Genomic DNA, 27667 nt, shown 5'->3' with positions numbered 1-27667 from the left:
AACGATTGTGCGGCAGAGAGGAGTGATCTCGTCGTTTAATAGGGAGGGTTTCCTTGGTCGTGGTCCGCAGAGAACCAAAGCATGAACCCACCCGGAGCCGAGGTCCGAGAAGAACGAGAAACAAGAACCCGGTCCGAAACTAACAGAGACACGGACAAGCGGAAACACGACCATACAACATATGCCGTTCATCTGAAATAATGCAACATCTTCACGGTGTCATGTAATTCATGTGTTACTTTGCTTGGGAGAAACTCTATTATGATATCATGTTTCGCCCACATACCACTTCCTTACTTGGGTGTCCTTCTTCTCTAAATTGATTAAGATGGTGGCCCTGTCATAATCACTTTTTTTCCCTGAGAATACTCTTAACATCTATAAATAAAGGATAAATGGGAGAGTTTGGATATTTTCCGCAACCTTTATTCTCTCCTATCTTTCAGTCCATTTCTCTCTCTCACTCTATCATTTGTTCTCACTTATCTCTTCGTTCACTTTACTTTTCTTCTTCTCCACTGTTTTTTCTTTTCTTCTTTACACTACTCAAGTTAAAGATCTTAATATTATGCAATCCTGAAATAAATAATTTTAAACTAAGTAAAATTTAGAAGGGAAAGAGGGGTTTTGTATGAAACTCCATTTAGGGAGGACAACTTTATCTTCACTTGCCTACTTGGTGGGATAGGATGCCACCACCTTTATATTCAGATATATTAAAATATTTTATTTAATAAATAATTTATATATACTTTACACTATATTTTTTGTTGTACACATTAACACAAATAAGTAATTTACACTGTACTTTCTATTACGCACAATAACACAAATAAATATTTTATATTACACTTTTCATTGTATACACTTACACAAATAACTACTTTAGATTCCCTCTCACTTTTAGAAGAGAAAATAATTTTCATTGTATTTCATTTTCATGTACGGTGACACTCGTTGGTCTTGCAAATTTTAAACCGCCGCCGTAGCGTCTATTTCTGTTCTGATGTTAAAGAATCTCCTTGTAGAATTCTTTTCCCTCCACCATTACTTCGGTACGCGCAAAATGGCACACGACACTCTAAGATAACAAAATGAACAATCATACGTCCCACGTGTCAACTGTAAAACACTTCGTAGTCCCAGCTAGTTTGTCAGGTGCCTCAGTTCCCTCCCAACCTCGGAAACTCTCGTTTGGATTTTGAGCGCTTCGCTCTACGGATCATTCTTCCTTCTAGACTCCCTCACTAACTGCTCGCATCATTAATGGCGACTAATTTTAGTCTCAGATCGCCGGCTCGCCTTCCAATATTGCCTAATTCCGAAAATATCCGCAGCAATTCTCGTTTGAGTTCGATTTTTCCTGTTTACCAACGTCACTTCCATTTTTTCCCGCCAAAATTAACGGCCGGAGTTAGGGTTTTCTCCAGTATTAGAGCTAAGAAGGGAGAAGTTTCCGATGAAGAAAAGTCTGATGCTGTCAAAGATATTGAGACTAACGGCGCTTTGCGGGTTGTTGACAAAAATTCCTCTGGGAAAGAGCAAGTTGGGATAGAGGTGTTCGATTGGAAATGGCCCCCTTGGGAGCACTTACCACAGCGGTATAAGCTTATTGGAACTACATCGCTTGCGTTTGTCATCTGTAACATGGACAAGGTATTCGTTTTGGTTGTCTATTCACATTTTTTTTTTTTTTTCATTTATGAAGTGTACTAGTCGAAATTGCTTAAGTTAACTCTGTTTCTTGGAAAAATTCAGATACTTTGGTCAGTAATTATATCATGTATACTGCTGAAAACCAATGGGTGAGAATTAAATCCTAGCTCCACGATCGAGAGAAAACAGTGGAAAGCATTTGAACTGAAATTCCAAACTTTCTAGTCACTAGGCATGCATTTGGTTAGACTGATAGGGTATGTAGATGCTATGAAATTTGTTGATTGGGCGTGCATGGCAAATATGTGCATCTTCGATTATATCATGTGTCCGCACAAGTTTATTCACTGATGTCGCCAAAGCGATAGCTATAATTTTGTTCAGCGAGCTTTTTTAAAATAACTGCCGGAAATTTTACCCCTTCTTGTGATAAGAAAGTAGAAACATATGTCAATTTCTCAGGTTCTGATTGCATCTATATCTACTATGGTAGGTAAATTTGAGCATTGCCATCATTCCTATGTCTCACCAGTTTGGTTGGAACTCATCAATGGCTGGATTAGTTCAGTCATCCTTCTTTTGGGGATATGCTCTAAGCCAGTTACCTGGTGGATGGCTTTCAAAGACATTTGGTGGAAGGTAAGCTGTGACTAAAACTGTAGAACATCCTCAATTTACATTGGGAGAAAATTTTGGATCATACTATTGATGAGACAAAGAGAAAACATTTAAAACATGAATCAGCTTCTAGGTCAACTTTTCTGTCTTCAATTTATTTATTTATTTATTTATTTTGCAGTAAGATAAGGAAGTTTAGGAATGAATTATTGAAAAATAAAAGAAATTTTAAAGAGAAATTCAAATGAGATAGTTCAGGAATTAAAATTAGGCTGTTTGACTGGATCTTTTCACAACTGAGCTCAATTTTGTGTGCCTGCTTCGATGGTTTGTTCAACCTAAGACTAATTAATCACAACTCTTCCAGCAAAAAGTAAAATTTATGTAAATAATTTTAAAAAGTCTCTTTATTCTATTAAGGTCCCTGTCATTACTTTCTTGGATGCTTTTCTTTGCTCTGTGATGCTATGTTGATTACATTGCATCCCACTTTTCATCTTTTCACTGCCATGTTATTTTAAGGAGGTGTCCTTTTTATTTTGTGCTAAATTGCTTTCCCCCCCCCCCCCCCCCCCCCCCCCCCCCCTTCAATCTCTTGTTGTTAGGGGAGGTTTTCCTTGATGTATCCTCCTTCTCTTTGAAATAAAATTATCAACATTTAGAAAAAAAAAAAGATGTCCTTTTGTCAATGACCATGCTCCTGGATTTTTATCCCTTAAGAGTATATTTCCATCTTCAAAGTTTTGGCACCTTAGCACATGTGACCTTCATACAACAAGCTTGCCTCTAAGCCCCTGGGATCACACCATTACTACTTATAGGTGGAAATGGGGATGGATACATGCTGTAGAAATGGATCTCACTCTGAAAAAGATATCTAAAGAATGATGCTGATGCTAATGCATTATACACTATGAAATTGGTTATTAACCTAAAGATAAGTGATAGACACTATGAAAGGGAAATTAATTGGTGCTTTTTGAGTTATAGTAGTGGGCACTCTATCTATTCATACACGGTGTGACTCCTTTTGATTTTTATCTTATGTGACTGGTGAATGCAGGACTGTGCTTGAGTTTGGAGTCTTGGCTTGGTCATTATCTACAATGCTAGTTCCACTTGTTGCAGGGTTTATGCCAGCACTTATTTTCTCAAGGATTCTGGTATATCTTTCTTGCATTGTTGCTCAATGATTACTTGCTCTTCTTGGATTATGTTTAAAAGATTGGTACTTAAAAAGAAACATCTTATTACGTGGAATTTTAGCTTGACTATATGTGATTTTGACACCACTTATAATTTAGTTTTTGAATTTCTAAAACAGTGGTGTCTTATTTCCCAAAAGTTTGCCATATTGCTGCCAAAGATCAAATTACTTTTAGTTGAAACTTTCTGGATTATATCTGTTAAATATAATGTAATGGGTATTTTGGTCATTTCACAGGTTTTGTATTTGTCAGTAAGAGTACCAGTAGTTTCCGCAAGTTTATATTAGTCTATGGTTCAATTTTATAGAATTTGGACTTGTAACTAAGGAGATACGAGGAGTAGAGTGGTCATTTTCTCTTTACTCAAGTTAATAACAGAGAGATGGGGCTCGACTTTTTGCCCCATCAAGAGCAGCTTACACTTTTCTCCAAAGCTCTCATTTCTTCTTCTTTTTACCTTTTCTCTCTCTCAACTCTCTTTTCTTTAATATTTCACATGGTAAACCTGTGAAGCTCCTCTTCTCTCTCCATTGAACACAACGAAGTCATAGAAGAGGGGGGGAGCTTTCAGGTTTGATCTTGACTGGTTGACAAAAAATTAATTTTTTGAGTTCTTTCTTTGCCATAACCATAGGGTTGATGGCTTCTACTGCCTTCGGAGCAGTTTGATGCTATCAAGAGTTCCAAAAGGACATTTGACTTGGGATTATCCCATCTGTCTGGTGTGTAGCCTAATATTGGGTTGAATTGCTTGCATCATCATCTGATAAGCTGATGCTAGCCTATTTTATGGAGTTTTTGGTAGTATAAAGGTGGAATTGGAAGATTATTGTAATTATTCTATGATATTGGGGACATAAGTGTGTAGTTGACCAAACCCTAATTTTGTGAAGTGGGGCCTACATAGTCTGTTCGGGCATCTTGCTTCTGTTCAAATTTATCTTTAAAGCCAAAAGAAAATCAAAGTTTATTAGATATGATCCTCCAATACCAGTTATAAATGATTCGGAAGTAGAGGATAGTCAAGTAATGACATGGTTGTTGAAAAGTATGGACTCGAGATTAAGAAATCAGATTATGAATTGTGAAACAATCAAGGAAATGTTGGTGTCCTTGGAATGACTATATGCAAATGAGAGTAATTTGTCTTGTTGTCTATGACTTGTATGCGAGACTATTCATTCTTAAAAGAGGGGAAAGAACTATAGCTGATTACTACATTGAACTACAAGGGATACTGCGAGAGATTAGCATGTTCCATCCATTCACTATTGATGAAAGGAATTTCAAAAGCAACAGGGACAACTACATGTTGCAAAATTTTTAGATGGATAGGGACCAGATTTTGATGCAGTCAAGCTCAGTTGCTAGCCTTAGATGATGTTCCATCGCTTCCATAGCCTTTAACAGAGTTATGTGGGCAAAGATCGCAATTATGTCTAAGGAAACAAGGATAAAAAGTGTTAATGCATCTGAAGTTAATTCCTTTGCTCAGTTAGAGTTTGCTTGAGGCCATGGTGGGAGTGTTAGATGCAATGGCAGACATGGTTCCAATAGAGGACGAGGCCGGAATGATGGTAGAGGTGATAAAAAGTGTGTTCATTGTGGACGCAATAACCATTTTTTTGGCAAGTGTTGGATTAAGTTTGGCAAGCCCACTTGGGCAAATTCGTTGACTATGACAGCATTGAGCCCTCGACCATACACATGGTTGGTATTTTATCGGGAGCCCCAAATGAGTTGCAACAACTTGCTCAGCACATTGCTTTGCTGACCTCTAATTCAGCTCCTTCCTCTCTAGCATTTGTTGCACGGTCTCCACTTCCTACAACTACCCTTGCTAGTCAAGTTGTCAGAGCTAGGTGGTTCCGTCCACCACTGATGGGTAAGGTACTTGAGTTTCCGCACTTAACAGACCGGTCTTTTGGGTTGTATTGGCTAGGCGTTTGACACAAGTATGTCCGTCCTACTTGTGCGTCCTGTCTTCCTAGTAATTGACTCAGGAGCCTCTACTGATATGTCTGGTATGTTTTATTTATTTACTAATCTAAGGGAGTCCTTTCTAGTTAAGCATGTTACACAAAAAAAAAGACGGGTCCGTGTCATCTGGTTAGGGAGTGGAGAATTTCACACCTACTCCATCTATGTCTCTTAAATCTGTGTTGTTCGTTCAGAGATATCCTCTTAATTTGTTGTCTATTAGTCAACTTACTAAGTTTATGAATTGTTTTGTAACTCTTTATCCTTCTCACTGTGTTTAAGGATCTCACGATAAGGAAAATGATTAATTCCGTACTTGAGGGAGGACTATACCATTTGGAAGGCGCACCACAGATATATTCACTTGCCTTTAATGTTGTAGTTTCACCCTTTCAGTGGCATCTACGACTTGGCAATCCTTCTCCAGCGAAGTTGGTTCCATTATTCCCTACATTTTCTTCAAGTTTATCTTTTCAATGTGAGTCATGTCACCTACAAAAGCATCATCAAATTAGTTTCAATTGCGTCATACGAAGAGTACCAAATTGTTTGAAATTGTTCATTCTGATGTATGGGGACTATGTCTAGTTCCTAGTATTTTTGGCTACAAATATTTTGTTTCTTTTATTGATAACTTTAGTCACATTAGTTGGGTGTATCTCCTACTCGAGAGATCTGAAGTATTGGATGTATTTTAAACTTCTTATAATGAAATAAAAACCCAATCTAGTGCATCTCTTCAGATTCTTCATATTGACAATGGTTTAGAATTCATGAATCATAACTTTACTGCATTTTGTCAGTGTCATGGTGTACTTCATTAGTCAATTTGTGTTTTTATTCCACAACAAAATGGATTAGTTGAACGTAAGAATCGACGTTTGTTAGTAGTAGGCACAATGCATATTCACATGCATGTACCTAAAGTCCTATTGGGGGGATGTTGTGCTTACCACGTGCATTAACAGGATGCCCTTGTTTGTAATTGGTGGTAAAATTCCTCTTCAATTATTGAATCCTTCAGTTACACTATTTCCCTTGCCTCCTCGTACTTTTGGGGTGTGGTTGTTTTGCCCATGCTTTTGGTGTCTCTATAGATAAACTGTCTCCATGTGCAGTCAAGTGTGTTTTTCTTGGGTATTCTTGGACACTAAAGGGATACAAATGTTTTTACCTATCCATTAGGAAAACATTCGTGTCTGCTGACACGACATTCTTTGAGGATGTGCCCTTCTTTTCTACATCTGACGCAGTCTGTTCTTCATTAATTATAGCTCCAAGTGTTGTTGCTCTTGTCAAGCACAATTTGTCACTATAGAAAAACCCTTGTAGCTGTATCAACAAAGGCAACATGGTTAGCAACAAGCCACAATTCCCTTTTTCTTATAGGCTCCAGTTTCTTCTTCGCCTTCCGATCTTGTGGCAACTGATTTACATCTACTTGTTGCTCTTCATAAAGTAGTTCGTTTGTCTGTTCACCATCATTGATCAATTATGTCTCATTTGATTCCTTATCTACAAGGTATAAGCCGTTTGTTTTGTCATTGTTTTCCTGTACTATTCCTTCTTCTATGTTGGAGGCAGTCTTGTCTCCTTAGTGGAAGCATGCTATGGGTGTTGAGATGGAGGTGTTGATTGATAGAGGTATGTAGAGTTTATGTGATGCTCCTTCAGGTGCTAAAATTGTGGGCTGTCGTTGGGTATACACAGTTATATATAGAGCAAATGGTTGTATTGAGCGATATAAAACTCAATTGGTGGCTAAAGGGTATACTTCTAACATACAACATTGACGTTTTTGAGGTATTCTCTCTAGTTGCATGGTTGACATCTGTTCATGTCTTTGTGTCCATTGATATTAACAAGAATTGGCCACTCTTCCAGATCAACATAAAAAAACGCCTTCTTGTATGGTGATTTAGCAGAAGAAGTTTATTTGGAGCGATGTCCTAGATATGTTGCTTAGGGGAAATTGGAAAAGGTATTTAAACTGAAAAAGGTAATGTATGGGCTTAAATAGAGTCCTAGGGCATGGTTTGAGAAATTCAGCCAAGTGGTGATGTCCTTCGGTTTCTCATGGAGCTGCTATGATCATTCTTTAATGAAAAGGTCATCTAGAATTTTAGTTCTATGGGTTCTTCTTGTATATGTTGATGATATTGTTTTGTCAGGTAGTGATATGCAAGGTATTGAAGAGGTAACGTAGCACCTGGATGAACATTTCCAGACTAAAGATGTGAGTTCTTTGAAATAGTTAGGGATAGAAGTTGCTAGAAGGCTGGCATTGTGTTAACATAGAGAAAATATGTTACCGACACGCTACAGAAGTATGGTCTATTGGGTGCCAGGCCCATAGAGACACCCATGGAAGTTGGAAATGACCTTCATGATGAGAGCAATGATGAACTCAAGAAGGATAAATTATATTTTGTAGATTAGTTGGAAAACTGATCTATGCCATTGTTACGAGACCAAATATATCATTCTCGGTTAGTGTGGTAAGCTAGTTCATGGAACACCCATGCAAATTTTTTATACAAGTTGCTCAAAGAATACTGAGATATTTAAAGGGGTCACCTAGAAAGAGATTTTTTTAAACATCACAATCATCTGAAAATAGAAGCTTTCTTAGATGCTGATTATGCTGGTTCCAAGTTTGACGAAAAGTATTCTATTGGGTACTATGTATTTGTGGGGTGAAAATTTAGTAAAGCTATAAAAGCAAGAAGCTGAATATGGTGGTCCAATCTAGTACTGAAGCTGATACAGAGCTATGGCTCATTCAGTCAATGAGTTGAAGTGGATAAGATTAGTTTTCATGAATTGAGACTGCAGGTTGTTGCGCCAATGACAATGTATTATGATAATCAGGCTGCCATTTTTATTGCTAGCAACTCGGTATTTCATGAGAGGACCAAACACATTAAAGTGGATTTCTACTTTGTTCGAGATGCAATAATGAAAAAGGAAGTTGCTACTCCCTATGTTCGATTGTATGACCAAGTTGGTAATGTCTTTACTAAAGTTTTGGGTAGGTGTGAGTAGGAGATGTGTAACAAGCTGAGACTTCTAGATATATATGCTCCAACTTGAAGGGGAGTGTTAAATATAATGTAATGGGTAGTTTGGTCATTTCACAGAGTCTGTTTATGTCAATGAAGTACTAGTAGTTTCAGCATATTTATATTAGTCTATGGTTCCATTTTCATAATATTTGGACATGTAACTATGGAGATATAAGGAGTTCTTGTATGAGCGGTAGAGAGGTCATTTTCTCTCTACTCACCTAAGCTAATAAAAGAGAGATGGGGCTTGACTTTTTGCCCCATCAAGAGCAGCTGACACGCTCTTTTGCTAAGTTCTCATTTCTTCTTCTTTTAACCTTTTCTCTCTCTCAAGTCTCTTTTCTTTAATATTTCATAATATCATTTTGTGAAATTTATGGTACAAATGAGCTTCTGAATGGAGTGAGTTATTATTCATATGTATGTTTTATGTGATTATTATTATCACTCTGTTTCTTCTGATGCATAAGGGGCATAATACAGAGACAGTACTAGATTGCTGATGACACCTATTATTTTTTTATGTTCAGGTTGGAATAGGAGAAGGTGTTTCCCCATCAGCTGCAACTGATCTTATTGCTAGGCAAGATATTGGAAATCCTATCTGACTCGTCATGCGAGTTCATTGTACACTTTTTATCATCTGATTTACTGATTGTGATTTCTCTAATTATTAGTTATACATTTCAGAAAATGTTCCTTTGTCTGCAAATTCATTAAAGGGCTCCTTGTATATATTTTCATGTCTCCCCTTCCCTTCGGTTCAAATACAAATTCACATTCAGGAAAAGCAGAAAAAGAGAAGAGATGAATCAAGAAACTTAATTCTCATCAGAGAAATCCCAAAATAATTATCGTATAATTTTTTTGCGTGTTGTTTCAACCTGGATTTGCTATTTGATTTACTATGCATAGAGCTAATTTACTTCTCTTTGTTTTTAAGTTTTCTTTTCATAATATTCTAAGTTCCTTAATTTCATGTGTAGGTCAATTTCATTACAAGAGCGATCAAGAGCAGTTGGGTTCGTCTTTGGCGGTTTGAGCATTGGAAGTGTCCTGGGGTATTTCTTCTTTTATAGCAAAAATAGTGATGATTAAAAGTTTTCTAGGATTATCTAACTTTTCGATTTGAAATTAGGCAGATGTCGCATAATTAGAGGTTGTATGTGAGACATTAGCAATGACTGCCATGTTTTTGTTATCTTGTAAGAATGAAACAAGAGTGAGCTAATTAAGATGGCTTTTAGAATCAGTTAAAAAAAGATGGGTTTTAAAGTCATATATCTTGTCAAAAAGCCTTCACTTTACAATCTTTTATAGTTGCATTGTCTCATATAATTTGATGGTAGTTCCAAATTGGGCCTTTGGCTCAATGGTCACATGGGAAGGTTTCTAGTGAGAGGTCTTCATTCATGTCTCACTAGGGATATTGGATGTATTACAACTAGGTAAAATAAGCATTCAGAAAAAAACTACTTTGCTTGTACTAGAGTTTGATTGAGCATCTCGACTGGTTGCACAAGAAACATGGACTCATAATGTTATTAGCAAATATTGTATGAGGAATCTGTGTACAACTAAACTAAACTAAACTAAGATGTGGAACACATGTACAACTATACTGTTACACCCTTTACTCACCAACACTCCTGTTGTGTTCAAGATTAAACCAACAACCTGGCTGAGGACATGGAGCATATATACACAGAGGTTATCTAGAACACAAACACATGCTTAGTTTGGAACTGGTAGCATGTTAAAGTTAGGTCAGTTCCTTCCAAAATGACTAGCTGAAGATGCCTCTTCCTAACTAATCAACATAGGATCTTTTCAACCCCAAACCATTGTGGCTAATTCTCCTATAGACAACTCTTACTCCCAGACAACTAGCCTGAGACATTGACCACATTTACAAATGTAAACTATTAGAGTTTTTGTCCACTAGCAAGAACAAATATGCAAATATGAATACATAATTCTTATATGCCAGATGTAAAATATAAATACATAATTCTTATATGCCAGATGTAATTTACAATTTTCTCTAGTCTAAATGTAACAATGTTGCAAAAATTTACTGTGAAGGATAGGAGTTCCTGATTACCTAGTTGTCAGCATTCAAAAATTGCACAAAAACATTTCACATTTACCATGTTAAGGGTTTAAAGTACTACTGGCATTTTTATTAGAAGAATGACATTATAGCAGGTAGATTGTCCCTGCAACTAAATTCCTGGATTTTGAGTTCTCTTTAATGCTCTTGTAATTCAAGCCAAGGGTTTTTTTTTTTGCCAACAAAGATTTCTGGCTTTATGATTTACCTGATTTTTAAAGTTTAAGTTTGTATTTCTGATTTTGCAGGCTTATATTGGCTCCTCCCTTGATCCAAAATTTTGGTTGGGAGTCTGTCTTCTACCTTTTTGGCATAGTGGGTGTACTTTGGTGAGTAGTAGATCAGTATCCTGACCATTCAAAAAATAAGAAAAGGATAAGTATACCATATTTTAGTAGTTTTTCTTTGACACGTGTGATCTAGGTTGAGTTTTTATTATATCATATTAGTTTAGTCTTTGACATAGACAGGTGATTTATAATGCAACAGATATTCCCTTGAATATGACCGGCTCATGGAAAAAAAATCAACATGAACATTTAATTATCTGAAGAAGAAAAGCAGTAGGATTAAAAGAGTTCAGCATCAAAGTTTAGAAGAGGATGACAGAATTTTGTGAAGCAAAGAAATTCTTGCACCATAAAAGGAGCAGGATGCCACTGGAATTTTATTCAGATATGGGCAAAACTGTTCATTGAGTGGTATATTTATTTCTATGTATATTCAGTCTAAGCTTATTAGGGAAATTCTGAGCTGTATTGATGGTATTCTGTTATTAGTCAAGAATCAGAATCAATCTGTAAATAGAAAAGTCTGCAGGTGGTGAGTTGAAAAGATCTTTGTAACAAGTTGTAGTCACCCAATGTAAATGATTGTATATTGAAAATTTGTTTTGCTTAGATATACACCATAATAGCTTGTGTTAATTTAGCGTGTAAGATTCATTTTGGGTAAGATAATGTGTCCAACAGAGTGTTCTAAGCCGAGCAGCAATAGGTCCAAAGGTTATAAATAAATGCTAGAGAAATTGGAAGAAGTTGCTACTTCTTTTACTACACAAGAAAATTAAATATACTTCAATTCTTTCAAGGTCTTGAGCGGCCACCTACTTGTTCTTTAATACCTTTTATATTTTATTCAAGTTTTTTTTATAATCTTATTGCCTTGATTTCTTCTTCAGAAATTCAAGATTTTTTTAGGATATTTGTTCTTCCTTTTTTTGGTCATTCATGGCAATATGGTTGAGTAAAATTTCTTTATTATTGAAATGAGTGAGAAGTTCCTGGTTAAAGGAACCTATGGTGCCCTATTTTGCTCAATTTCGTGACCGCTTTGCTACTCTTGAGGACTAATGAAAAATAAAAAAGAATTCTTAGAAAGCAGACAACGTAAGTCACTTAATTAAATTTTGCTATGCTTGCACTGATACTCGCCGGTTTTTGTTCTCATTGTTCTCTGAATCAGGTGCTTGGGATTTCAGTTCATAAAAGAAGGCTCATCTCCACCAGGAAACTCTTTTTTTGGTGAGTGTTTTTAATCAGTAGAATACAAGTTGAGTTGGTGGGTAATGCATCATCATACGCTGGCTGTACATGTGTTTGATGTCTTAGGATAGTTATCCAAATCTAATAGTTGTGGGAGAACAGTCTTGGAAAGATTTTGTACCTCCTAACTTTGGCTTGTGAAATGATCAACTTTAAAATGGTATTAGAGCAAATCCAAGCCCTTATGTTTGTGTTTAGTGACCTATGTTTTTCTTTTTGTAGCCTATTGTAGTCTCACATCTTGAGTCAGGTTATCTATTCAGGCTTAAATATGAGGGAGAGTTTTGAGGGTTATGCCCCACAAGCTTGTTTTTGGAGAGTGGTTGTTGTGAGAGAATATTCCTATATTGGTTTAGGCTTGAAAATATGTTTCCTATATCAGCTAGTCATTTGAGAGGAACCAGCCCAACTTCAAAAAGATTGATATTAAGAGCACGGTGTTTGTGTTCAAATAAGTCATTTGCATTGCACTACTGTTTTAGCCCTAACCTTGCCTTTAGGTACTTTTTATTTGTACTTCTTGGCTAAGAATATTCTGGTTATTAGCTCAGCCAGTATATTGACCTCATACTAGTTTGTTGCTAGATCTCGAAATATTCTTTTTGGCGTTCATCTTGTGAAAAACTGTTCAATTTTTTTTTAAACTTATATGCTGTACCCTTTTTTCCATTTGTTCCTTGCTATATATTATTAATCTTAGAAATCTTTCCACCTTTCTTTTCTTTTCTTTTTTTGAAAGATGTGTTATTTTCCTTGGTCATTTGAAACAAAACAGAAAGATGTTAAAATTATTGGTAATGCATTCTGAGGTTCAAACTTACATGTTACACTCTTTTTTTCATTTGTTCCTTGGTAAAAATTATTAATCTTAGAAATCTTTCATCATTTTCTTTTCTTTTTTTGAGAATGTGTTATTGTCCTTGGTCATTTGCAACAAAACAGAAAGATGTTAAAATTCTTGGTAATGCATTCTTAGGCTCTTTTGTTTGTAAACAGAAGGGATTTTTTTTTTTGTTTAGAAAAAGGCACCTTGTAAAGTTCTAATTCATCTACCTACTTATTACGCTTTGGAGTAGTAATATGATTTGTTGAAAAAATTTCTAATCCTTACGAAAATTGTATTTCAATTCCCCGAATCATATTGACATGTCAGCTTTTTCCAGTTAGGAATCTTATGTTGCTTATGACAGGATTGTCTGAAGCAGCTGGTAGCAGCTTGTTCTCTACATCAACCACTGGTATAAAATCATGGAAGACATCCTTGAGTGAGTTGGTTGTATCAGTTCAGGTAGATGTTAATTGTCTGAAGGTTATATATTTATGCTTAAATATGCGTATTAATATGTAGCATCTATAGGTACAGTTACAACCATGTTTGCATATGTTTTAAATCCTTATTCCTTCTTCTATACTCGTTCACTATAGTTTAAAGTTTTTTCTCTCCAAAAATTTTCTTGCTGTTTTTTGTCAAGTTGCGGCTTATTGGTGCATTACATATGTTTAAAGACTGGAAAATAAAAATCACTAGTATTACAATTTCTACAGACAATGCAGAAAGATTGTGTTACAGAACAAATATGGGAGAAGCATCAACTATTATATAGACGGGGACTTGCTCTATAACTCCCTGGATTTTACATATAGAACTGGCTCAAGATCAAGATCCTAATAAAAGAGAGGGGATAGGAAGTGCTGAGTGTCAGGGGAAAAAAAATCAATGAACCGTTGTCAAATTGATGGAAATAACATATAGTGTATTTTTAAAAAAAAACGTACAGTGTGCATCCTTTGATCTGCATATATAAACATTTTAGTGTGTTGAAGAGCAAATGTGATAGTCTTATGACTCTCACAATAAGAAGTCTTACAAAGCCAAAATTATTATGGAATGAGGTTTCATAGAAGAGTTTCAGTTAAAAGGTGTTTTAGTTATGTTAGTCTTCTATTTTGTTCAGTTGTTTAATTATACTACAACTTATCTTTAAGTGTTAGACTTTGGGTATAATTAGGGCAAATGTATTTTAATTGTAATTGGACTCTACTATTTTCTTCTATTATAAATAGGGGCTCATGTACTCAGATTACAACAAGTCAATGAAGTTTTTCTCTTTTCCAGAAATTCAACATGGTATCAGAGCAGGTTCTATGAGTTGATTCGGTCAACCCACAAAGATCATGCGATCCTTTTGTGATCCATCATCTCTAGTAGTTTAGGTTCGTATTTTTTTTTTTTTTTTCTCTTTTCAGTTCCAATACACTTTGTTTGATTGGCGTTCACACCTCCATAGTGAGCTTTTCATATTGCAAATTATGTATTGACGGAAAGATAATCAAGTCTACTTTCCAACGCAAAACAAATTTTGGCAATCAAAGTTTTCTAGAAAGAGAAATCGATACTTGAAGCAACAAAGGTCAGACTGCAGACAAGTTCAAGCAGTAGTAGAACTTTTCTACTTTCAAGCCATCTTATACCATCAAGAACGAGACTTAGGAGGTAGAATTATATATCCAAAGAAAGATCTATGAGTCTATTTTCTTACCTATTCAACCAATTCTCAATTTGTGTATTTTATATAGAGATATCGATCTCGGAAGAGTCAATGGTTATGTTAGCAAAAGGCGAAAGAATACTCAGTTCGGCCAGATTACAGAGTCCGAAATCTATCAAATAATTTATATTTTATAAAGAGAAGTTATGCTTGGATGAAAGGTATTTAGGTCTAGTTTCAGAAGGAGAAAATTTCATGTCAATCTAATTTGTATTTAAGGATATATTTGCATTGGAAAAATCAAAAGTCATGTTGGTATCCTATTGCATGCGAAGATCCTATGCTATATTCACTTTTTGAGTTGTTGTTATTGATTAACAATATCAGGAAAGTATCTCACTTACCCCTTTTTATCGGTTACCTTTCTCCTACCATCATTTTTTGGCTCTCACATACCCCTTTGGGCCAACCTCTTGTGCATTGCTTCAATTGGTTTATCTTTTTATATACATACGGGTGTTTTAAGTCTATTGAGACTTTTTAATGAGTACCCTTAAGTGGATTTTTATCATTACCTTTTGAGTGATATGCATTATCCTTTTTAGTGATTATTATCACTACTTTTGTTTCAAATCCTATGAGGTTGTTTTCAAACTTTTTTATACATACATCACCCATTTTACTTTCTGAGAGTTTGTATTCGATTGAGTTCTTATCCTTCGGACATTTTGATGGAGGAGATAATAAATACAAGTATGTTTTTGTTTCAAACTCGGATTACATCGATACTTTCTAGCTTAAGGGGGAGAAGTAGAAGAAGAAGTACAAGAAAGAGGTAATTTATTCCATATGTTGTAGTAATTTTTATATGCCAAAACATTCAAGAAAGAGGGAGCACAAAAAATGAAGTTTTTGCATCTATGAAGAATTGCATTTGTGAAGAATTATAGAAAATTGAAGACCAAAAGAAAATTGAAGACCAAGAATCCTTTTCATTGCAAGCTGAAGTTATAAACTCCAGCTTGAGGGGGAGTGTTGAAGATCAAATATGAAAGAGTCTTACATGACTCTCACAATAAGAAGTCTTACAAAACCAAAATTATTATGGAAGGAGGTTTCACAGAAGAGTTTTCAGTTAAAAGGTATTTTAGTTATGTTAGTCTTCTATTTATGTTCAGTTGTTTAATTATGTTAGAACTTATCTAGAAGTGTTAGACTTTGGGTGTAATTGGGACAAGGGTAGTTTAATTATAATTGGACTCTACTACTTTTCTCTATTATAAATAAGGGTTCATGTGCTCAGATTACAACAAGTTAATGAAGTTTTTCTCTTTTCCAGAAATTCAACATAGTGGAGTTTCTTTTGCTTTTCCTTAAAAAATAGTTAGCAATTTAGTTTGTTTTATTGTGGGTAACTGCTAAATCTAATAAAGCTAAGGGTGCTTATCCCCAACTTGATTTTGTGATTCAGGTTGGCCATCATCTGCCTTCATCACCTCAAACCTAAACTTTTTTTTTTTGAAACCGGTGAACTTTATTGAAAATGCAAGGCAAAACAAAACATAACAATTAGGGTAATTGGAGCTTCCATGCAAATTTTGCGGCTGACATGCTACCCGAAACTTGTGTTATGATCCTGGGGTTAAGTACTTGATTTTCTGCTACCTACCAGGTCGGTCTTTTGGGTAGTATTTGCTAGGTGCTTAACATTATTGTTATGATCCTGGAGTTAAGTACTTGACTTTCTGCTACCTACTAGGCCGGTCTTTTGGGTAGTATTGGCTAGGTGCTTAACATTTGGTATCAGAGCAGGCACCACGTTGCGGGTTTGAATCTTGGAGGGGGTGACCTAGAAGCCAGATTAAAATTACTGGTAGTCTCAAAAAGTGAGTCGGGCCAATGTCGCTAGAGTGGGCCACTAGAGTGAGCTGCCGTGGGCATCGGCTCATAACGGCGGGAGTATTGTTATGATCCTGGGGTTAAGTACTTGACTTTCCGCTACTTACCAAGCCTGTCTTTTGGGTAGTATTGGCTAGGTGTTTAACATTAGTGTTATGATCCTGGGGTTAAGTACTTGGCTTTCCACTACCTACCAGGTCGGTCTTTTGGGTAGTATTGGTTAGGTGTTTAACATTTGGTATCAGAGCAGACACCACATTGTGGGTTCAAATTCCGAAGGGGGCGACCTAGAGACCAAATTAAAATTACTGGTAGTCTTCAAAAGTGAGTCGAGCTAGTGTCGCTAGAGTGGGCCACTAGAGTGAGCCGCCATGGACGTCGGCTCATAACGGCGGGAGTAATGTTATGATCCTGGGGTTAAGTACTTGATTTTCCGCTACCTACCAGGCCGGTCTTTTGGGTAGTATTGGCTAGGTGTTTACCATTACCCAAAAGACCGGCCTGGTAGGTAGCGGAAAGTCAAGTACTTAACCCCAGGATCATATCAACTTGTTTTACTGTAACTCCCTAGATTTTGAAACCCAAGATCAGCCAATTCTGCAGTTGATTCTCTTGCTAAAAACGGAGCTTTCATGTAATCTCTTGTTGTAACTCGATCGCGCCTCTACACAAAATTGTTTGTCCAATTCACCAAGACCCAACTAATAGGCTTTCTTGTGGAACCTGATACAACCAGAAATTTTTAGGTTTAAATTGGGTAGATTCAAGCACTTGACATGCCTCCTACATTATAAAACAACGTTGAAGTGAACCTAACATGATCCAACTCATTGACACGCCTGACTTTACCTACAAGCGCTATCACTTTGACTCTCTCGTTTAAGAAATCAAACAAACTTATTGACTCAAACAACTGCAAGTTTGTCTTATGGGACTAAAATTCCAACAACCGAAGGCAGCTGTATATATATTTGACCATAATTCACCCAATATGTGAGAGCATAATGAAATCTTTGGGATCTATGGTACATTGTAGAGTTAGCTTTTTAAGGAGGCCTAATTTGAAGTTAAAGTGCAAAAAAAAAGTTGAAACTCCATTTAAAAAAAAATAAATCAAAAAGGTTCAAACTCATGTTTGTGAAGAATTGGTTTTTTACTCAAGTTCTTCACCTGCTAGAATTCTCAAAGACTGTTTTTGCTTATACTTCCATTTTGTGTCATCTTTGATCATCTAATTGTCTTATATTTTATAGGACATACCTTGGGAGGCATTTTTCAAAAGCCCAGCAATATGGGCTATGATATACGCACATTTCTGTGGTAGTTGGGGCCATTACACTTGTCTATCATGGCTCCCTACGTATTTTAGGTATTGCTGAAACTATTCATCCAACCATCTTTTTTGCTCTTTCTTGCTGGAAATAAACTTTTGAATGCCCCTTTGCTTGGGCTATGATATGGATACTCTCTTACTTGGGTTTAGTGAACATCTGATCTGCATTAATGCAAATTTTCTCCCAGTAATGTTTTTTATTTTGATCGGCAAGAAACAGTCTTCCGTTTTACTTATCCATAACTCTTAACTTACTAATGACAGATTTTTTGTTTTGTTTTTTGTATTTTTATTTTTTATTTTTGGTTCGATGTTTTATTTGATCTTCATTACATCTTAGTAAATTTCACAAGAATCACATCATGAAACGGGCTACTGCTTTGTATCCACTCTTTGTTGACTGAAAAGAGCTATCGGTCATGTCCATCTATGCAATTCCTTCTAGAAGAATGAGTGAACAGCTCCATGTTTCCATTTTAGATGCACGTATGTATGAATACTGGATGTTTACTGGCTTCTTCCTTTTGGTACTGAATACATATTCTTCATGAACTTTTTGTCCATTCTCATTTTCACTACACCAAGAAGTTTACTTTTTGCAAACTTTGTTGTAATCTTGACCTGTTTCTTACTTTTCTCTGGATTGTCGAAACTACAACAGAAATTAAGAGTTTCAAGTGCATTTTCTGCAGTGAGGAGCTCAATCTAAACTTGACAGAAGCTGCTTGGGTCAGTATAAATATTAAACCCAAGGTTTTCTTCGAGCTTCAAATTTCTAAGAAATTCAGAAAAACCATATGTTTAATCGTTTCATGAAAAGGGTGAGACTTTTGAGTTTCTAAGGCAAATGAAAAGTTAAGTTTCTACAGGTGTTAGAGGCAAAGACTGACTATGTACTTTATGAAAACATCATTTTTATTAAAATCCTTCACCTAATCAAATGAGATGTACTTTTGAGTTTCTAAGGCAAATGAAAAGTTAAGTTTCTACAGGTGTTAGAGGCAAAGACTGACTATGTACTTTATGAAAACATCATTTTTATTAAAATCCTTCACCTAATCAAATAAGATGTTTTGCTTGCACGGAAAAATGTTTTTTTTTTAAATTTTAAAAGTATATTTTATGTTTGTTCAACTTAAAAATTTACCCAAACTCTTGGCAGTGAAGTTAACATTGTTATGCACCCATATTGGAAACCCTAATTTGTCATCTTCTGTATGTAGCTCGATACTTGAATCTATCTTTTAATAAAAAACTAATAACAATGATAATAATAATCATAATCATAATCATAATAAAATTTAATGATAACATGGGACAACGAAAAATGAAGCAGCTTTAGTCAATTGTGAATCACATTAGTGGCAACTGGTACAAAAGTATTGTTTAATATCATATGTGACTCTTAATCCTAACATAGTAGGCATGTTCATGCAAGCAAATTTCATTGTATTTGATTCTGAAAATCGATGAATATGAACTTCAAATTATTTATGTAGGTATCCGTTCTTCCTCCTTTGGCTTCAATTATTGTGACCAGTGTGGCAGCACTTTTTGCTGATAATTTAATCTCCAGTGGTGTTGAAGCTACCACGGTAAGCATAAAAAACTTGGTTTTTTGCTTTCCTTTTATTTCTTTTATTTGCTTTTAACAAAATTTGGTGCAGATAAAAATAAAGAGTAAAAAATGCAGATTACAATTTAAAATGATCTAAATGCTAGGGTGCGCCTTTTAAATGAAAATTCTGAACTCCATTCGTATGGATGCACATGGATGCAAGTTTCGGAATAAAGTAGCTTAATATGAAGTAAAACTTCTCTTTCTTTTGTTCTCATTTTTCTATCTCCTGCCTCTCTTCTCACTGCTCTTTGCCTGCTAGCATTCCTGAAACATCTCACAGAGAGTTTTTTCCTCTATTCATCTCTCATGAGTCGCTACAGTGGAACTGAATTGCTCATATGGACAAAGTATTTCAATTTCTTTGCTAGTGCCTTGCCACTTCAGTCCCCAGTCAGCCCTCTACAATATTTTCTTCCAGATATTTCTATAATCATCACCATTATTTCATCATAATTTCTGGTATCTTTTCCATACAATTTATAGGTGATTCCTTGAAATGATTACATCTTATTATGTCCTTTATTTTAGAACTTTTTCAGCCATTCAATCAAAGAGAGCTTCTTTCTCTCTCCCTCTCTCCTCTCTCTGCATACACACAAAGCAAAACCATCTTTGTACTAACAATCTAAAATGTTCAAGTATCAATATTTCAATCCACTGGTTCAGAGTCTGATCAAATCAGTTTGTACATGTAGGTACGAAAAATTTGCCAAAGTATTGCCTTTCTGTCTCCTGCTGTTTGCATGACTATTTCCTCTTTGGATTTAGGATTGCCACCTTGGGAAATGGTATTAATCCTAACTAGTGGTTTAGGGCTCTCAAGTTTTGCCCTTTCAGGTAGAACTTTTACCATCTTCCTCCTGAGATAATTGAACAATTGTTAGTTTTTCAATACTATAGTCTTATAATTAATTTACCTTACCTTTCTGGGAATACAAAAATTTGTGCAGGTCTATATTGTACGCACCAGGACATTTCTCCTGAATATGCAAGTATACTTTTGGTATGTGAAACCTTGTATTTTCTCTTGTGAAAATGGTGATGTAATTAAAATGAAAAGAAACATGCTCCTATTGTTAACTAATGGACATTGTAATATGGCGTGGCAATCTGGAACTTTGATCTTGTGATTTCATGAACTTTGCAAGTTCTTAAGGGTCTATGTGTCTACTTCATAACTTGTGTTGTGTGTAATGGATGGGAAATAGGATATTTTTCTACTTCCAATTAATCCTTGTCATTTATTTTGCATCATTGTTAGTGGAATTAGCCAGTTCGTAGATTTAGTCTTCACCTGGTTTCAGTCATATCTATGTGAATTCTGTTATTAAGTGCCAGTTTGGGTTATCTAGAGGTGGATATTTTGTCGTTGTCTAACGGCTGAATGACTTTCTGAGACTATTATATTACAGAACCATTTGCCAGAATGGGGCTTGTGTTGAAAATGGTCTCTTCAGTAAATCATTGTATTGGATGTGCTACTCAATATGTCAATTCTACTTCTCTGTAATTTCTTTTTATTACAAAAATTTGTAGTAGTCATCCAGAAGGGATTTTATTATTTGTTCTGTGAGTATATCTGCTAGAAGGTATATTTGTGTTGCTAAATGTAGAATTATTATTGCTGGAAAAAAAATTTGATGTAGTTATCATCATTTGCTCGTTCTAGATCAACCGCTTGAGTCTCAGGGTATTTTGTACATCATTTTCTCAAATTCTCATGCTGTAAAGTAGATTTTTCACAGAATACAGCTAACATTGCCTGCACTTTGCAGGGAATTACAAACACAGTTGGAGCAGTTCCTGGGATTGTCGGTGTTGCACTAACTGGCTATCTTCTTGATTCAACCCATTCATGGAGTGTAAGGCTGTTCTTCCTTCAAATGATCCTTTATTTATCCTGATTTTGGAGACTGTTTAACATTCTCCATTTCTCTTATCTGCAGCTTTCACTATTTGCCCCATCAATTTTCTTCTATCTGACTGGCACAGTTGTATGGTTAGCATTTGCGAGCAGTAAGCCTCAAAGTTTTTCAAAAATGGATTAATCATAAGGCTTTGCAAATCATTCAGTCACCAGTGGAGTCTTGTTCCTTGTCTAGCTGTAAAAGCGTACTGCAGGGTGAGAGTTCCTGTATCATTTTTGTAGCTCAGAGAACCTGTTGAAAGTTACAGTTCTTAAGTTGTATTATGTATAGGATGTACCTTGAGTTCATCTCATGTAATGTACGATATATCACTCAAGGTGCCTCTGTACAGAAAGCTCATGAAAGAGCAGAATTACAAGAAACTACAGAAATAAAATATGGCTTCAAGTATGACAGGAAGGGTGACAAACGTAATCTCAAGGAATCTGGTTTGACAAGGTACTTTTGGAACGAGATCTTCTCTACCAAAACAGTTAAAGAACGAGGTCCTTTCTACAAAAACACTATCAAACTTCACTGTATTCTTATTCTTCTCCTGATATTGATATCAAACAAAATTACAAATTTCATTACGTCCCAACCTGGATGGGTCTTTACCCTTTGGATCACGTTGGGTTTGGTTACTGGCTTCTCCACTATCAATCAAATTGAGACTGATTTTTTCATTTTTCAATATATTGCCTACGATCTACAGGCAGGAAAATCCATATCAGGAATGTGGGTGAAAACAATAGAGAATGGAGCAACAACAATTGATTCCGAAGAGTTAACTTTTATTGGATCAAAAGAAGGCATTTCTCCGTCCGGCGTTGGAGCCAAGATGTTGCCATTTAGCAACATGGTTTGGCTTCCAATATTTCCATCCTTTGCTGTAAGGTGGTACTCCTTTCTTATTCCAATGCTGCCACTTTTCTTAATGCCACTTTTCCTTGTGTGCCTATGTCTGTGATTTGAAACTCTTCTCATAGCTGAGTGAGTCGCAACATCAACATGAACTGTGTTGTTACCATCAAGGTTGATCAACAGTAATGTGATTCCTTCCTGCAACAAAGGCAGTTACTGAATATGAATACAGTGGCTGAAGTAAAGGGACAAGAGAGAGAACTTGCTCCTAGGGAACCATCACTGAATGTGGTATTCAAGCAAGTCAAAAACTTGTTTTATGGGAAATTTGTTGTGAAAAGATAACAACAAAATCTTCCATATTGGACAATACTAGCCATTATATCACTGACCTCAAATTTGTCAGATGATAAAAATAGCAACTATTAGAGAAATGTTTATTGAGATTGGAGAGAAAAATGCAATTCAGGGCAGATATTGCACCTGTTAACTGGTGATAGCAGTAGCTATCACTTGCAGAAACTAAGATTCTCTGCTAAACGTTATTATAAGATAAAGACCATTTTTACTTACAGAATGTTTAGCACAATGTGCATATGCTCGGGTTTTGTTTGTCCCTGAAAACTTTGCTGACAGAACTTTTCTTCCCATTAATCTATGCCAAAGGAGGGCACTGTCGAAGATAGCAGAATAACAGTTAAACAATCAGTTATTTTCCCCGTCAATGTGCTGAAAATTCAAACATCAAAGCTTCATTTTAGCTTATTAGCAGATATTCTGTTAATTTTTGTCATTAAATAAGCTTTGATTATTTTTGTTTCCAGGAGATAAACCAGATTAAAATGAGAACCATTGTATCTTTTCAGTTGACAGCAATTCCTTAGTGAGAAATAACCTGTAGTAATCTGGATTTGGTGCAAAGGTGGTTGTGTCGAGTAAACCATAATTTCCACCGATTAAACTTTGTCGACAGTAAGTCTTGGTGTCATAAGTGGCTGCCATGCCCATCTGATCCAGGTACCTACAGTGAAGCATAGTTAAGTCTCCAAGCAAAAACCAGTCAATACTAGAAATAATGTATCTTTACTGACCAGAAACTGAACACGAATGCATTTGTGACATGGTTGTGTCCACTATTGTAGGCTCCCCCTGCTTCCCCAACCCATGCAGTGACTGATGTTGTGGAACTTTTGAGAATGTTTTGTAGGTTGCTGAATGTATTAGCCTCACCATCAAGATAGTTGGGATCCAAAATCTTTTCAATTAGGTGCTCATCAACACCTGCATGATGGGATGGGAGGTAAACGTAATGCTTGCAGCTTTCTAAAGCATAAAGAAAAAAAAAAAAAAAAAACAGACCAAAGAAAATAAATAAAAGAATAAAAAACATCAAAACCGTCATACCTGGGCCTAGATTATATATATGATGGGTAACAACATCCAGTGAATTGGGTAGTGATTTATTAATGAGTTCTTGATACCAGTTTGCATCAAGAAAACCTCCAGGTGCCAGGAGTAATGGCTTAATCTTAAAGCTCTCATAGATTTTTTCAACAATGGAGTGGAGAGAAAACATATCAGCAGCATATTGAGCAGCTCCAATTCTTGCTCCAATGCCACTGCCACTCAATTCATTTCCTGTCAAAAGGTAAGTATTCTAATTTCAGTCTTTTCTTTGAAAGATAGGTTCCTTGTATTCAGCTTCTATCAATGCTTTATAGCCATGATAAAAGGCAAGATGAAAACTCGAACTAGTGAGAAATCAAAAAAAAAAAAAAAAAAACTTACATGGAGGATTTATAATTTGTTTATGTTTCATGAAAGAAGAAGAAGTAAGGACAGAAGACTGAGCTTACCCAGTTCCCAACCATGGATAGAGTACCGCTTGTTGACTGTGTAACGAATAAGTGAAGCAGCGTTTGTGTAGTTCCATGGACCACCCATTGAACCATCTGACAATGGAATTCTTCCATTTAATGCATTTAAACCAAAGATAACTCTTACCCTGAATAGAAAAATAAAATGTTCAGATACAACTGTGCTGTTTCCAATTCAGAATAAAGTGTTTCACTCAATTTATGCATGCGTGATCTAGTCCTCCCAGAAAAACAAATCCGAAATACAGATCTTTGAGAGTATACAGAGAGGTCAAATCAGAGCTGGTCAATGACGAAACTGTATCTTACTTGGCTTTCTTGAAGAAATGATTCAGTTCGTCCCATCTAGACAAAGGTAAGCAACCTTGACTGAAACCAAACAGCTCAGAGCTGTTTCTAACGAACGAAGGGCAAGGTTGTTGAGAATCTCCTGTTGAATATATGACCTTATCTTGCAAGGTGCCTCCCAGACGAATTTTAAGTGGGGAAAATGCTGTAAATAAAATAAAAAAATAGAAATTGGAAGTTTGATCAGCTAAATGAGGAAAGCAAATATATCCCTTTTAAGAACTCGGGTCTAAATCGTTAATAACGTAATTTTGAAATACAACCGGAAAAAAATGTACCTTTAATTGCATTCAACAGAATGATATTGCTAAGATCCTGCACAAATGGATAGGTAAATGTTAACATCAGATAACCATTCCAATCCAACCATATAAAACACAAATGAGTAGCTGGTAAATATAGTTTCATCCATTACTTGAAACAGAATTGAGCTCAAACATGTAATGGAAAGGGAAACAGAACATCAAACACGAAATCAATTTTAAAAGTTGCTAACAGATACAACAATTATCATTTTATCAACTTCAATAAATTCCCTGTTTTCTTGGCTTTCTCCGCGAAACATTATGTTCCTCTTGGTCCAACCATCAAAAACGCAAATAACAGCAAAAGAAATAGTTCCAAAGATGAAAACAGGCAAAAATACTTCAGACCCAACTCAAAATCCATTCCAGACATTATAAAACTGTCAAGTAAGCAACAAGGAAGTTCATTTTCTTATTCAATCCAAGCAACAGAAACATAAGTGAGGGGCAAAATATGCTAAATGCAGGACACCCGAATCTGGGATCAGTGGAAAACATCAAATGAACAGGTGTAAAGGTCAGGTACCAGATTGAGGAGGGAAGCATGATCCCAGCTACAACTCCCGTAATCACATTTCTCAGGAGGCCACCAATCCAAAGTAGCGCACACATAGTCACCATCGATTCTTCCAATAGCAGAGCTTCCGTTGATGGAAACAGTCCCATGGACAACGGCACTTTCCAGAGCTCCCCAAGCAATTTGTCCAAGGTGAAGTACGAAGATCAAGGCCCGAATACTTAAATGACGCAGCTGAAACAGAGTACCCATCTCGAGTTCTAAAGGATTTTCAAGTTCTCAAGAGGCAGAACTAGATAAAGGTGGTGAAATGCAGAGCAGGCATCTGAAGGAGAGCACAAAGCCAGCTCAAGAAAGAAGAAGAGTAATATAGAAGGGATATCTGATGTTGTTTTTGCTTTGTATTTGTTTATAGAACAGAGATGGTTAAGCCTTGCTACCTTACGACGGAAAGGTTCTTTATATCCAAGGCGGGTGGGTGCACGGTTTCGTGGGAAGTACACGCGATCAGGATTGTTGCCTCCATGACCGTACCTTTTAAATTCGAAGAAGGGAACATTTCTCGTGAGTAAATTAAACCGAAAGAAAGAGTGAAGCTGCTAGTTGGCTCCTCATAAAAGATTTAAGAGTTTTCTCTACTCGCAGCATTTATTCCTTTTCCTTCTACGAGAAAGAACTCAAAAGGATAATCTGCTACAATAATCATCAACTTCTTGTTATATGATTCAGGAAGTTGGTTTTTTAGATTGCAAGAATCTACAGCAGATGCTTTCTCTTTAGGGCAGTTGCATCTGCCAAACTTTTGCACAGCTCTCCTCTGTTTCATGGCTCGAGGGTGGCTTTTTCTTTTCTGTTTTTCTTTTTTACTGCAAAATATTAGTCTCTGGAATCCCGATCATTTTTACAGGGTAATTTTTGCTAAATTCATTTTATATAGTTTCTCTAGCAGGATTGATCTGTTACAGACATACAGTCAAAAGGAGTAATAAATTTAGAAAAAGAAGCATATTTTACTGTCAACTTGTGAATGATGACTGTTCTTATCCATAGATGCAAAGATTGTTACAACTGAAGTTCATGATTGTTGAAAAAATAATCTCTTATCGTTGAGTATATGATACTCATTTAGTTTCGACCTCCAGAAGGAATCATTGTTCTTTATTGCCATTGGAGGTTACAACTAGAGGCAATAACATCTCGCCCCGCTTCAAGAGTTCCAATTCTGAAGCCTTCATAATTGAATTGTTGAATTCAGACCACCCACTTCGCTCTGATTCTGTTCGTTGGAGATAACATGGCGTCATCGTAACAAACGGTGAAAGATTTTCAAACGGAGAACTCCATCAATCACCCATCATAATTACTGATTGGTAGTAGACTGGTCCTTCCTCAAAACAACCAAAATTGGACCCATCAATCACCATTGGGAATAAAAGTTTCAGAGTCATTTGCTTCATTAAAGAAGTATTGTAATAGACCTGCGCAGGAGAAGCCACGATGGGATTTTTGTAATAGCTGTGCAGCAGCATCTTCCTGAATTTTATTGCATATTGGTTGGTTATCCACCATTGTCGTGGACAAGCTTTCGTAGAAGAGAAGAAGCAAGACCCTTATCAAGTTCCAGTGTTCCATTATTGATTCGTAGGGTCCATCCGCCGTCCACAAAAAACCCCCAGAACCGACCTGCTCCGTTTGTTTGCAGACGACGATTTAGTTTTATCCATCGTTCTGCATTTTGACCTCTTTTTTCAATCTGCATCTGCACACTTTCCAGATCATATTCGGTGAAGTCATACCAACCCCTTTCGCGTCTGCTCAAGAATTGAAACCTGCTCAATCGATAAACAACCACGTATTCAACGACGAAGACATGTTTGCGCGAACCCATCTGAGGAGTATGACAAGAAACCGATTATGAGGTTGACCTGTTTCGATTCCATAACCGCAAGAAGAACGCAAGTTTAGCTTTATGTTCAAGAAACCCTACTGCATTTTCTTAATGTCATGTACTTGCAGTAGCCAAATTCAGTTGGCTGATAGTAATCGTCGTTTTCCCTCTCGGAGTCGCTGTCGAGATTCCGGTTCCTTCCCTTTGCTTGACCTTTAATTAAATCAACAACCGCTCCATCAATTTTACAGCTCGGAAAATATGTCTATTTCTTTGGGTGCGCAGATGTCTACCTCCCAACTCCCTTTGCCGAGTCGGACGCAATGTGGGACGAAGGAGGGCCTGTCACTCTTTCTGGGTCTGCCATTAGTTCAGAAGCTCTGTAATCTAAGGATAAGATAGTTGTGTTAGAGAGACGAATTGGGATGTGCAAAG

At 36.2% G+C, this 27667-nt stretch overlaps 2 protein-coding genes across 2 annotated transcripts; one reads left to right on the top strand and one right to left on the bottom strand.

The window, feature by feature from the left end:
- Positions 1-1199: 1199 nt before the first annotated feature.
- Positions 1200-21936, top strand: LOC137941401 (probable anion transporter 6, chloroplastic). The gene is made up of 15 exons (XM_068786791.1): positions 1200-1656; positions 2150-2295; positions 3338-3437; positions 9058-9110; positions 9514-9588; positions 10889-10969; positions 12105-12163; positions 13375-13472; positions 17826-17941; positions 18598-18634; positions 19405-19500; positions 20222-20363; positions 20477-20529; positions 21302-21388; positions 21473-21936. Exons 1-15 carry the CDS (start codon positions 1267-1269, stop codon positions 21572-21574), a joined length of 1635 nt encoding a protein of 544 aa, XP_068642892.1. The 5' UTR covers positions 1200-1266; the 3' UTR covers positions 21575-21936.
- Positions 21937-21966: 30 nt separating this feature from the next.
- LOC137941402 (heparanase-like protein 3) lies at positions 21967-25920 on the bottom strand. The gene is made up of 9 exons (XM_068786792.1): positions 25354-25920; positions 24801-24837; positions 24484-24667; positions 24154-24302; positions 23702-23935; positions 23389-23578; positions 23193-23318; positions 22871-22970; positions 21967-22495 (listed from the first exon to the last, which is right to left on the bottom strand). Exons 1-9 carry the CDS (start codon positions 25594-25596, stop codon positions 22136-22138), a joined length of 1623 nt encoding a protein of 540 aa, XP_068642893.1. The 5' UTR covers positions 25597-25920; the 3' UTR covers positions 21967-22135.
- Between the last annotated feature and the right edge of the window lie 1747 nt (positions 25921-27667).

Source organism: Aristolochia californica, unplaced genomic scaffold (assembly GCF_029961685.1).
Source record: "Aristolochia californica isolate CCGP_79_NKW_82.1479 unplaced genomic scaffold, dmAriCali1.0.hap1 SCAF_9, whole genome shotgun sequence".
Classification (NCBI taxonomy): Eukaryota; Viridiplantae; Streptophyta; class Magnoliopsida; order Piperales; family Aristolochiaceae; genus Aristolochia; species Aristolochia californica.
The sequence above is the reverse complement of the archived record's forward strand: the minus strand, read 5'-3'. Positions and strand labels throughout refer to the sequence as shown.

What these genes read in the sequence shown, in the direction of transcription:
- LOC137941402 (XM_068786792.1), bottom strand. Translation starts at nt 25,596, where the DNA reads ATGGGTACTCTGTTTCAGCTGCGTCATTTAAGTATTCGGGCCTTGATC. An exon ending in ATGCTTCCCTCCTCAATCTG is followed by an intron (nt 24,838 to 25,353) that starts GTACCTGACCTT and finishes CCATTTGTGCAG; the next exon opens with GATCTTAGCAATATCATTCT. An exon ending in CATTTCTTCAAGAAAGCCAA is followed by an intron (nt 24,303 to 24,483) that starts GTAAGATACAGT and finishes TTTTCTATTCAG; the next exon opens with GGTAAGAGTTATCTTTGGTT.
- LOC137941401 (XM_068786791.1), top strand. Translation starts at nt 1,267, where the DNA reads ATGGCGACTAATTTTAGTCTCAGATCGCCGGCTCGCCTTCCAATATTG. An exon ending in GCAACTGATCTTATTGCTAG is followed by an intron (nt 9,111 to 9,513) that starts GCAAGATATTGG and finishes TTTCATGTGTAG; the next exon opens with GTCAATTTCATTACAAGAGC. An exon ending in AGTTGGTTGTATCAGTTCAG is followed by an intron (nt 13,473 to 17,825) that starts GTAGATGTTAAT and finishes TATATTTTATAG; the next exon opens with GACATACCTTGGGAGGCATT.